Source organism: Musca vetustissima, unplaced genomic scaffold (assembly GCF_032173495.1).
Source record: "Musca vetustissima isolate MV318-11 ecotype Yass unplaced genomic scaffold, APGP_CSIRO_Mvet_v1 utg107353, whole genome shotgun sequence".
NCBI classification, from domain to species: domain Eukaryota; kingdom Metazoa; phylum Arthropoda; class Insecta; order Diptera; family Muscidae; genus Musca; species Musca vetustissima.
In genome coordinates this window covers 30,572-42,262 of record NW_026883618.1, presented here as the reverse complement: position 1 = coordinate 42,262, position 11,691 = coordinate 30,572, and the positions used below count along the sequence as shown (strand labels likewise).

The 11,691-nt window shown below is 34.6% G+C and overlaps 2 protein-coding genes across 2 annotated transcripts; one reads left to right on the top strand and one right to left on the bottom strand.

Annotated features, from left to right (window-relative positions):
* Positions 1-1,310: 1,310 nt before the first annotated feature.
* Positions 1,311-2,067, bottom strand: LOC133330527 (cytochrome P450 6d3-like). The gene is made up of 2 exons (XM_061538964.1): positions 1,538-2,067; positions 1,311-1,476 (listed from the first exon to the last, which is right to left on the bottom strand). The coding sequence occupies exons 1-2, from the start codon at positions 2,065-2,067 to the stop codon at positions 1,311-1,313; spliced, it is 696 nt and encodes a 231-aa protein (XP_061394948.1).
* Positions 2,068-2,320: 253 nt separating this feature from the next.
* On the top strand, positions 2,321-5,447 carry LOC133330528 (cytochrome P450 6d1-like). The gene is made up of 4 exons (XM_061538965.1): positions 2,321-2,358; positions 4,459-4,907; positions 4,969-5,217; positions 5,284-5,447. The coding sequence occupies exons 1-4, from the start codon at positions 2,321-2,323 to the stop codon at positions 5,445-5,447; spliced, it is 900 nt and encodes a 299-aa protein (XP_061394949.1).
* The last annotated feature ends 6,244 nt before the right edge of the window (positions 5,448-11,691 follow it).

Genomic DNA, 11,691 nt, shown 5'->3' with positions numbered 1-11,691 from the left:
CCCTTGAAAAAATATTCTTTATAAAAATCCACGCCTTTGGTGGCCCTTGAAAAAATATTCTTTATAAGAATCCACGCCTTTGGTGGCCCTTGAAAAAATATTCTTTATAAAAATCCACGCCTTTGGTGGCCCTTGAAAAAATATTCTTTATAAAAATCCACGCCTTTGGTGGCCCTTGAAAAAATATTCTTTATAAAAATCCACGCCTTTGGTGGCCCTTGAAAAAATATTCTTTTGGTGGCCCTTGAAAAAATATTCTTTATAAAAATCCACGCCTTTGGTGGCCCTTGAAAAAATATTCTTTAAAAAATCCACGCCCTTGGTGGCCCTTGAAAAAATATTCTTTAAAAAATCCACGCCCTTGGTGGCCCTTGAAAAAATATTCTTTATAAAAATCCACGCCTTTGGTGGCCCTTGAAAAAATATTCTTTATAAAAATCCACGCCCTTGGTGGTCCTTGCAAAAATATTCTTTAAAAAATCCTCGCCTTTGGTGGTCCTTGAAAAAATATTCTTTAAAAAATTAAAGGCTTTGGTGGTCCTTGAAAAAATATTCTTTAAAAAATCCACGCCCTTGGTGGTCCTTGCAAAAAAAAAATCTTTAAAAAATTAACGCCTTTGGTGGCCCTTGAAAAAATTTTCTTTAAAAAATTAACGCCTTTGGTGGCCCTTGAAAAAATTTTCTTTAAAAAATCCACGCCCTTGGTGGCCCTTGCAAAAATATTCTTTAAAAAATCCACGCCTGTTTGTGGTCCTTGAAAAAATATTCTTTAAAAAATCCACGCCTGTTTGTGGTCCTTGAAAAAATATTCTTTAAAAAATCCACGCCTGTTTGTGGTCCTTGAAAAAATATTCTTTAAAAAATCCACGCCTGTTTGTGGTCCTTGAAAAAATATTCTTTAAAAAATCCACGCCTGTTTGTGGTCCTTGAAAAAATATTCTTTAAAAAATCCACGCCTGTTTGTGGTCCTTGAAAAAATATTCTTTAAAAAATCCACGCCTGTTTGTGGTCCTTGAAAAAATATCCTTTAAAAAATCCACGCCTGTTTGTGGTCCTTGAAAAAATATTCTTTAAAAAATCCACGCCTGTTTGTGGTCCTTGAAAAAATATTCTTTAAAAAATCCACGCCTGTTTGTGGTCCTTGAAAAAATATTATTGAAGAAATTTTCTTTAAAAAATCGAGGACTTTGGTGGTCCTTTCAAAAATATTCTTTAAAAAATCCACGCCTTTGGTCATCCTTGAGGAAATATTTATTTAAAAAATCCACATCTTGGTGGTCCTTAAAAAACATTAAAAATTATGGCTCTACTTACGGTGGACACATAAAGCTCATGATGGCTCGAATGCGATGCAATATGTGAGTCTGATTGGTTTTAAAAATCCGATCACTAATCTGCCGAAATTCATTGTGAGGATTTTCAAAACTGTTAATATCCAAACCAAAGATTACCGAACCGATGATGTCAATGGCATAGCTGGAAAACAAAAATACATTAAATTAATACAGCAATTTTTGTTGGTTTCGAAATCTCTTACGTTGTTGTAATATCCTTAATATCCACCAGCACTTTTCGTTGATCACCTTCAAACTGCCCCAAAATATATTCCACCATATGATTACCAACTTCATCGACTGTTCCGAACATGGCCTTTAATTTGCCACTTGAAAATGAGGGCGACAATTTTGTTCTCATGCTACGCCATGAATGTCCTTTAAGGCTAAATAAATTTGCAGACAGCGGATCTCTTTTCTCATTCACATAAACTCCACGATCATGAAAGTAATCAAAATCCTTGGTTAATATTTGGCGGGCCATTTCAGCATCCCTTATGAGAATGGCTGGCTTAAAGGCCAGCATGATGCCGACAACACTTTCCGAAAATCTCACATAAATATCGGTTATGGCCAAGCCCATAGTTTTTTCTTTACGAAATACCGCTTTGAGGGAGCCAAAGGGTATAACAGACTCTGCGGCTGCTATACCCTGACGTTGCCATTGTTGGTAGTGACGTTTTACGAATGTGTAGAGAAATATTAGCAGCGCTAATGTCAAATAGAAAAACATATTTATTTTTCTTCTTCAAATTTCGAAACAATTAAAAGTTGGCCGCCTCTTCACTTCGTCAATCGGCTACTGTTTTGCTACTGTTCAAATACAAATATTTTTTATTGGAGATTTCTTATCAACATTTGTATTAAATGTTTGCAGAATGCTTTGACCCCCTATGTGTGTGGTAGATAAGAAACTGAATATCAGATTTTTGTATACCCATTTTATAACTTCATAACTGCTGTAATTGTGAAATTTGTCTTATCTAATGTTTGACCGATACAACCCAAGCACAGTGTTTTATAGGTAAAATATAAACAAAATAAAGATTATTTTACAGGTGCATCGAACACAGTAGGCGTGGATTTTTAAAGAATATTTTTAAGGGTCTACCGCGGGCGCGGATTTTTTAAAGAATATTTTTTCAAAGCCCACCAAAGGCGTGGATTTTTTAAAGAATATTTTTTCAAAGACCACCAAAGGCGTGGTTTTTTAAAAGAATATTTTTTCAAGGACCACCAAAGGCGTGGATTTTTAAAAGAATATTTTTTCAAGGACCAACAAATGCGTGGATTTTTAAAAGAATATTTTTTCAAGGACCACCAAAGGCGTGGATTTTTAAAAGAATATTTTTTCAAGGACCACCAAAGACGTGGATTTTTAAAAGAATATTTTTTCAAGGACCACCAAAGGCGTGGATTTTTAAAAGAATATTTTTTCAAGGACCACCAAAGGCGTGGATTTTTAAAAGAATATTTTTTCAAGGACCACCAAAGGCGTGGATTTTTAAAAGAATATTTTTTCAAGGACCACCAAAGGCGTGGATTTTTAAAAGAATATTTTTTCAAGGACCACCAAAGGCGTGGATTTTTAAAAGAATATTTTTTCAAAGGACCACCAAAGGCGTGGATTTTTAAAAGAATATTTTTTTAAGGACCACCAAAGGCGTAGATTTGTTAAACAACATTTTTTCAGGGGCCCAACAAAGGCGTGGATTTTTAAAAGAATATTTTTTCAAGGGCCACCAAAGGCGTGGATTTTTATAAAGAATATTTTTTCAAGGACCACCAAAGGCGTGGATTTTTATAAAGAATATTTTTTCAAGGGCCACCAAAGGCGTGGATTTTTATAAAGAATTTTTTTTTCAAGGGCCACCAAAAGAATATTTTTTCAAGGGCCACCAATGGCGTGGATTTTTATAAAGAATATTTTTTCAAGGGCCACCAAAGGCGTGGATTTTTATAAAGAATATTTTTTCAAGGGCCACCAAAAGAATATTTTTTCAAGGGCCACCAAAGGCGTGGATTTTTATAAAGAATATTTTTTCAAGGGCCACCAAAGGCGTGGATTTTTATAAAGAATATTTTTTCAAGGGCCACCAAAAGAATATTTTTTCAAGGGCCACCAAAGGCGTGGATTTTTATAAAGAATATTTTTTCAAGGGCCACCAAAGGCGTGGATTTTTATAAAGAATATTTTTTCAAGGGCCACCAAAGGCGTGGATTTTTATAAAGAATATTTTTTCAAGGGCCACCAAAGGCGTGGATTTTTATAAAGAATATTTTTTCAAGGACCACCAAAGGCGTGGATTTTTAAAAGAATATTTTTTCAAGGACCACCAAAGGCGTGGATTTTTAAAAGAATATTTTTTCAAAGGACCACCAAAGGCGTGGATTTTTAAAAGAATATTTTTTTAAGGACCACCAAAGGCGTAGATTTGTTAAACAACATTTTTTCAGGGGCCCAACAAAGGCGTGGATTTTTAAAAGAATATTTTTTCAAGGGCCACCAAAGGCGTGGATTTTTATAAAGAATATTTTTTCAAGGACCACCAAAGGCGTGGATTTTTATAAAGAATATTTTTTCAAGGGCCACCAAAGGCGTGGATTTTTATAAAGAATTTTTTTTTCAAGGGCCACCAAAAGAATATTTTTTCAAGGGCCACCAATGGCGTGGATTTTTATAAAGAATATTTTTTCAAGGGCCACCAAAGGCGTGGATTTTTATAAAGAATATTTTTTCAAGGGCCACCAAAAGAATATTTTTTCAAGGGCCACCAAAGGCGTGGATTTTTATAAAGAATATTTTTTCAAGGGCCACCAAAGGCGTGGATTTTTATAAAGAATATTTTTTCAAGGGCCACCAAAGGCGTGGATTTTTATAAAGAATATTTTTTCAAGGGCCACCAAAGGCGTGGATTTTTATAAAGAATATTTTTTCAAGGGCCACTAAAGGCGTGGATATTTATAAAGAATATTTTTTCAAGACCCACTAAAGGCGTGGATATTTATAAAGAATATTTTTTCAAGGACTATCAGAAGAATTTTATTTCAAGGTCCATCACACTGATTGTATACTTTATATTTATTTTTAATTTATTTATTTTTATTCATTATTTTATTTAAGTATTGCCCAATTTTTGGCCCTATTTGGTACCCTGGATCCCATTACAGCAGACTTGAGGGAGATTGTCAGACGTACCATAGAATATCGTGAAAAACACGGTGTCGCTCGTAAAGATATCCTTCAACTCTTATTACAACTAAGAAATTCCGGCGAAGTTAGGGAGGATGACGATACGACCACCTGGCAGGTCGATGCTGTAGCTGAAAATCAAAAAACCATGTCAATTGATACAATTACTGCAAATCTATTTCTCTTCTATATTGCCGGTTCTGAAACAACATCCTCGACCATTGCCTACACCCTCTACGAATTGGCTATGTATCCAGAAATATTACAACGTGTCCAAGCCGAAGTTCTCCGGTGTCTGGAAAGAAATAATCTCAAGCGATGGGATAATTTGTCCTATGATATTTTACAGGAGATGCCATATTTGGATCTGTGTATAATGGGTAAGTTGGAGCTATGAATACAAAATAAAAACAAAGATAATATTTAATTTTTTTCTTCTAGAAACCACTCGCAAATATCCCGGCCTACCCATTTGGAATCGTGAATGCACGAAGGACTATCGTTTAAGCCACAATGATTTTGTCATAAAGAAGGGCACAGCCATAATAATACCCATTATGGGTATTGGTCGAGATGCAAAATATTTTCCCCAACCCATGGATTACAAACCGGAACGTTATGCCGAGGAGAAGGATCGAAATAATATGACTGCTTTCATGCCATTTGGTGATGGTCCACGATATTGTATTGGTAGGTCCAAAATTGGTATAGTATGGTCTAAATAATTCATACTATGTGCGTGTCTTCTCTTTTCAGCTAAGCGAATGGGCATTATAAATGTGAAAGCTGCTTTGGTAAAAATCTTAGCAAATTTCAATATTGAAACACAGCCACGTAAGGAGATTGAATTTAAATTTCACTCTACGCCCGTGTTAATGCCTAAGGAAGGTTTGAAAATAACACTTGTGAAAAAGTACTAATAAAAATATTTAAATAAAATGTTTTATGAAAAATATATATTCAAGGATTAGCGGAATTAATTTTAAAGGACCACCAAAGGTGTGGATTTTTTAAAGAATATTTTTTCAAGGACCACAAACAGGCGTGGATTTTTTAAAGAATATTTTTTCAAGGACCACAAACAGGCGTGGATTTTTTAAAGAATATTTTTCAAGGACCACGAATAGGCGTGGATTTTTAGAGAATATTTTTCAAGTGACACCAAAGGCGTGGATTTTTTAAAGAATATTTTTCAAGGACCACAAATAGGCGTGGATTTTTTAAAGAATATTTTTCAAGGACCACAAATAGGCGTGGATTTTTTAAAGAATATTTTTCAAGGATCGCAAATAGGCGTGGATTTTTTAAAGAATATTTTTCAAGGATCGCAAATAGCCGTGGATTTTTTTAAGGATATTTTTCAAGGATCGCAAATAGGCGTGGATTTTTTAAAATATTTTTCAAGGACCACAAATAGGCGTGGATTTTTTAAAGAATATTTTTTCAAGGACCACAAATAGGCGTGGATTTTTTAAAGAATATTTTTTCAAGGACCACAAACAGGCGTGGATTTTTTAAAGAATGTTTTTTTCAAGGACCACAAACAGGCGTGGATTTTTTAAAGAATATTTTTTCAAGGACCACAAATAGGCGTGGATTTTTTAAAGAATATTTTTTCAAGGACCACAAACAGGCGTGGATTTTTTAAAGAATATTTTTTTCAAGGACCACAAATAGGCTTGGATTTTTTAAAGAATATTTTTTTCAAGGACCACAAATAGGCTTGGATTTTTTAAAGAATATTTTTTTCAAGGACCACAAATAGGCTTGGATTTTTTAAAGAATATTTTTCAAGGACCACAAATATGCGTGGATTTTTTAAAGAATATTTTTCAAGGACCACAAATAGGCGTGGATTTTTTAAAGAATATTTTTCAAGGACCACAAATAGGCGTGGATTTTTTTCAAGGCCTTCTACAGGCGTGGATTTTTAAAGAATTGTTTTTTCGAGGCCTTCTTAAGGCGTGTAGTTCTAAATAATATTTTTTCGAGCCCTTCAAAAGGAGTGGATTTTTAAAGAATATTTTTTCGTGGCCTTCTGATACTTTTTAAAAGGACGACAGAAGTCTTAGATTTTTGAAAGAATAATTTTTTCAAAGACCACCGAAGTCTTAGATAAAAAAAATTTTTTTAAGTTTATAATTTTGGCACTACTGAACACTTTCCAAAAAAAATCCAAGCCTGTAAACAAAACTTAAAATTAATCCCCACTCACTTCTGAAAATTCAAGCAACGTAACGCCCTTGGTTTTAATTCATTTCGCAGAGCTCATTTCATTCACGCATCTGCTATGAACGAATGTCTGATTTACATCCCCAACAAGAGCTATGATAAGCGTGAACTTATTTCCATTATCGACAAATTGGAGGCATAATGCGAAATACCACCAACCGGCTGTTGTTAAATGAATGAATGCATCATTGGCGGCTTCATCCGCATCATCATTATCATTCAACTCCCAAAAAAACTCGAGATGAAATTGCAGTAAAGATGGCTTAAGGTCTTTGAAATGGTTTCATATACATACATTTATACATTGATATATACATACATATGTATGAAAGTTACATGGGAATTGTGTTCTTAATTAAAATTAACCCTTTTTGATTAATTGCCCTTGCCGTCCGTCGTCGTCCGCCCTAACAACATGACTTTTTTTTGTCGTAATAAAGTGTTGACAATTAAGAAGACAATTATTGAAACACAACAGGGCATGATCTACGAAAATTAAAAAAGCAAAAACAACAAAAAGTACAGAACTCACAATGCACAATTCCAATTATAGGGGTCTGCTTTCTTTGCCCATAAGCGATGATTACAAGCCGCGTTTTTATAGATCTCTTTTTATTCGCCATTAAATGAATATTAAGCGAATATTGCCGTTGTTGTTGTTGCGTGAAATAATGGCCTTAAGCAGTTGACAATAAACTTTTTTTAATTATTATTATATTTTTTCTCATTTCATTTTTTTAACGTAAAATATAGTTTTCATTCATATATGAAAGTTTCAAAGTGAATGGATGGATTTCACATAAAAATCGTAAAGTACATGAAGATATAAAAGTCATGATTATATGCGAGAATCAAAAACCATTAATCGAAATTCTTAATTGAACATAAAAAAATATATTGAGGGCAAATTATTATGTATTAAATATGAAATTCCACAACACTTGCGGATTGATTTTTTCATTAGGAAACAATGTTGAAATTTATTCCATGATTTTTATTTTTTAATTAAATTATTTAAAATGCAAAAAATCGTATCATTCTTAGACCTTTGGATTAAAAAATGAAGGCATACTAAGTGGAGGGGATTGGTAAATCGTATTTTTTCGATGTCTACTACAGAAATAAACACTAAAGATCAGCTTAATTTTCGAAACAATATTTTTTTCAAGATCTATGAAGACGTTGGTTCTTACATATTTATATCCTACACAACAATGTTGTCAGTGTATTGTAGCTTTGTGCAGCCCCAAGAGTTTGTAACGCCGCGAAACATTGATCCTAGACCCACCTTTAAGTATACCGATCGTCATATCTCGACTAGCTGAGTCGATCTAGGCATGTGTGTCCGTCCGTCTGTCCATTTTAATTTGTAAACACGATACAGGACCCAGTTATGGACCAATCTTCACGAAATATTGCATGTAGGATGGGTTCTGCCCAATGAAGACCCCTATTGTTTTTGCTGAAGATCAGTTACTATTTAGGGGATGAAATGGACCAACAACTTTATTTTTGTCTGATTTTCTGGTCGCTCCAGAGGCCTCAATTATGACCCAAACATTGCGAATTTTTGCATGGAGAAGGGGATCGGGTCAAAGAATAAGCATGTCTATTTTGATAAAGATCGGCCAATATTTAGCGGGTCAAATGGTCCCTGACTTTTGTGTGAAACATTACAAAATTTGTATTCTATAGCGTATATATTTACCCCTGAAGGACATAGACCAGAGGAGTTGAAAACATATACAAGGGGAGTGGTCGACCTTTAAATTGATACCAATTTTATTGTCGTATGTAATCGGGTGTGGGAGATACACTTAAGTATTTACAGGTGCTTACGTATTCAGATATTATTTAGTAAGCCATTACCACACCAGAGAGCGGTAATATATTTTGAAATTTTTCATGAGGATCCAGGTATGGTCAAGGACAACGCCTAGAATTTTCGGTGATAATCAGATAATAATTTTGGGATGAACTGGACCGAAAACATTTGCAAGATTGTGTAAATAACGCGAAATATTTCCCAAGCTCAGAATATAGAAGAACAGGAAGTTCGATTTTCGTGGAAGTTGTGTAGGGTATCATATGGTCGGCCACGTCCGACCATATTTAAAGTCAGTCGGTGCTACCTACAGTTAACTTCAGCCTATGACTTACGGAAGTCTACGGAATTACACATAGGTTTTAGTTAGGTTAGTTTATATGAGATATATTTTTTATGAAAGAGTTGGCCATCTTCGGACTTGATTTAAGTTTGTTATAAATATTAACTTCTCTAGAAATTTGATTAACAAATTTTGTGCGGAATGTACCTGAAATAGTAGACCGATTGGTCCCATATTCGAACATAATCGAAGTACGGTAAGAATATTACGTTGTGCAAAATTTCGATGAAATTGGATATTCAGTTCGCTGCACATGCGATTTACACGTTTTCAGAATGTTGACCCATTGTGGGAGAAGTACTAGAAGGAGTGGACAGTTTGGTCGCATTTTTAGTTTCGATGAAAGTGAATGAGCTACCCGAAGAAGTAGACCAATGCATTCCACCTTCTGAGTAAATCTAGTCAATCTGTAAAGTTTGAATGCAACTTCGCTTCATATTAAATTTATACATTTTCATAATTTTGACTCCTTGTGGGGTAGCTACTAAGTGGTCCGATAACTCCGTTCTTCAAACATTATACTTGTTTGGTTAAAGAATTAGGATGTGTAAAGGTTGGTTTAAATCGAATGCTCCGCTCGCATGATATTATATAATCAATTTTCAGCAGATTTTTGACCATTTTGTGTGTGACGTACAAGAAGAAGTGGACCTATTAGCCCCGTCTACCCGAAATCGGGTACCATTTCATAGGGGGTGACGGAAAACGTGAACCAATGCATGGATATTTTGTGAGAGATTAAATTTTGAATAATCAAAACATGGACCAATTTCCATACCAGTAGTTGTTTTTTTATACCCTTCACCATAGTATGGAGGGTGTATTAGTTTTGTTTTTCCGTTTGTAACGCATCGAAATAATCATTTCCGACCCTATAAAGTATATATATTCTTGATCAGCGTAAAATTCTATAATTTGATCATGTCCGTTTGTTGTAATCACTTTAGCGTCTAACGAAATGAAATAGATCGCCACAATTTTGCATAGAGTCGTTTTTTATCTGCAGGCAGATGCAGTTCGAAGATAGGCTATACCGGTCCACGTTTAGACATAGCTCCCATATAAGGGTACCCCCAAATTTCGGTATTTTGAGGTTTTTGAGAGCGTTTCACCCGAATTCGCTGAAATTTGGTACTGAGAGTTCTTATTAGGTAGTAAATCTCCCCACTAAAAATTATAAATATAAGTCCACTTCTTCTGGTAATCCCCATATAACGGTACACCCCAATGTTCGGTATTGTGAGGATCTTGAGCGCGTTTTTCAACCGAATTCGCTGAAATTTGGTATCTTGAGTTCTTACTGGGTAGCAAATCTCCCCGCTAAAAATTATAAATATAGGTCCATTTTTTCGGTAATTTAGTCTTCTTGGGAGCGTTTTATAACCGAATTCGATGAAATTTGGTACATTGGGTACTTATTGCGTACAAAATTACTTCACTAAAAATTATAAATTATAAGTCCACTCTTTTTGGTAGTCCCCATATCGTATTTAGTCTGATCGTATTTATCGACGAATTGGCTGTAATTTAGTATTTTGGTATTTAGCTAGTCGAGATATAATGATCGGTATACCGATAATTATATCTCGACTAGCTAAGTCGATCTAGGTATGTGTGTCCGTCCGTCTGTCTTTTATAATTTGTAAACATGGTACATGTCACATTTATGAACCAATCGGTACGAAATTTCGCATATACGTTCAGTTCTCTGAGATATTTTGGATGAATGGACCAAAAACCTCAATTTTCTCTGTTTTTTTTCGGTCGCTCTAAATGACACAATTATGACCCGGACATGACAAAATTTTATAAAAAGAGAGTATAAGCACGACTATTTTGATGAAGATTGGTAAATATTTGGCGAGTCAAATGAAACCAGACTTTTGTGTAAAAAATGATAAAATTTGTATTCTATGACGTTTATATTTATTCTGGAGGGGCCCTTCCAGAATAAATATAAACGTCATAGAATACGTCAAAAAAGAGGTTGAGAGATAAATATGAGACTTAAATATTTACAGGAGTCTGCCTATTCTGATAATATGTAGTAGTACAATTACCACATTACAGGGAGAAAATGCCGCGCTGATGTCTAGGAAAGTTTCCATGAAGTTCGTCAGTAAAGATCGGATGATATTTAGAGGATGAAATGTACCGAAAACTTAATTTATGTGTGTGTTTTCCAAGTCGTTCTGTAGACCATAATTATAAGCCGAACATCACAACACACATGAAGGGAATCTAGCCAACTAATTATAAGGTTTTTTTGATTATCAACCATGACCTATCTATGGCGTCAATGTTTACCCCGGGAAATCAATCCGTTGTAGTCATGTAGGGTATCATATGGTCGACCCAGTTCGGCTATACTGCTCCGCTCACTGGTTTGAGATTACATTTCTTCAGTGAGATCGAATGGTGAATTTTTGTAAGTCGATTCCTTGGATGTTCTTTTCGTCCATAATTTATTGAAGATGTGATTTTTCAGAAGATATGATTTTTCGTCCTCACAATATTTTACAAAAATGTTGTTCATAAAACGAATTCTTGACTTCAATGAGATGGCCCATTGAAGTCAAGAATTCGCTATTTTAAGCTTTTAATGGTGTATTCCAAAATTTACGCGGCTCATGTTACTAAAACCCTATATTAATGTATTCTTTATTATAAGGAACTGTCCACATCCCAGACCATGATCTCGATTTTATCTCACACTGTTATTGAAGGTAGTTTTCATATTTCATATTTAGTTTGGATAGGTGCC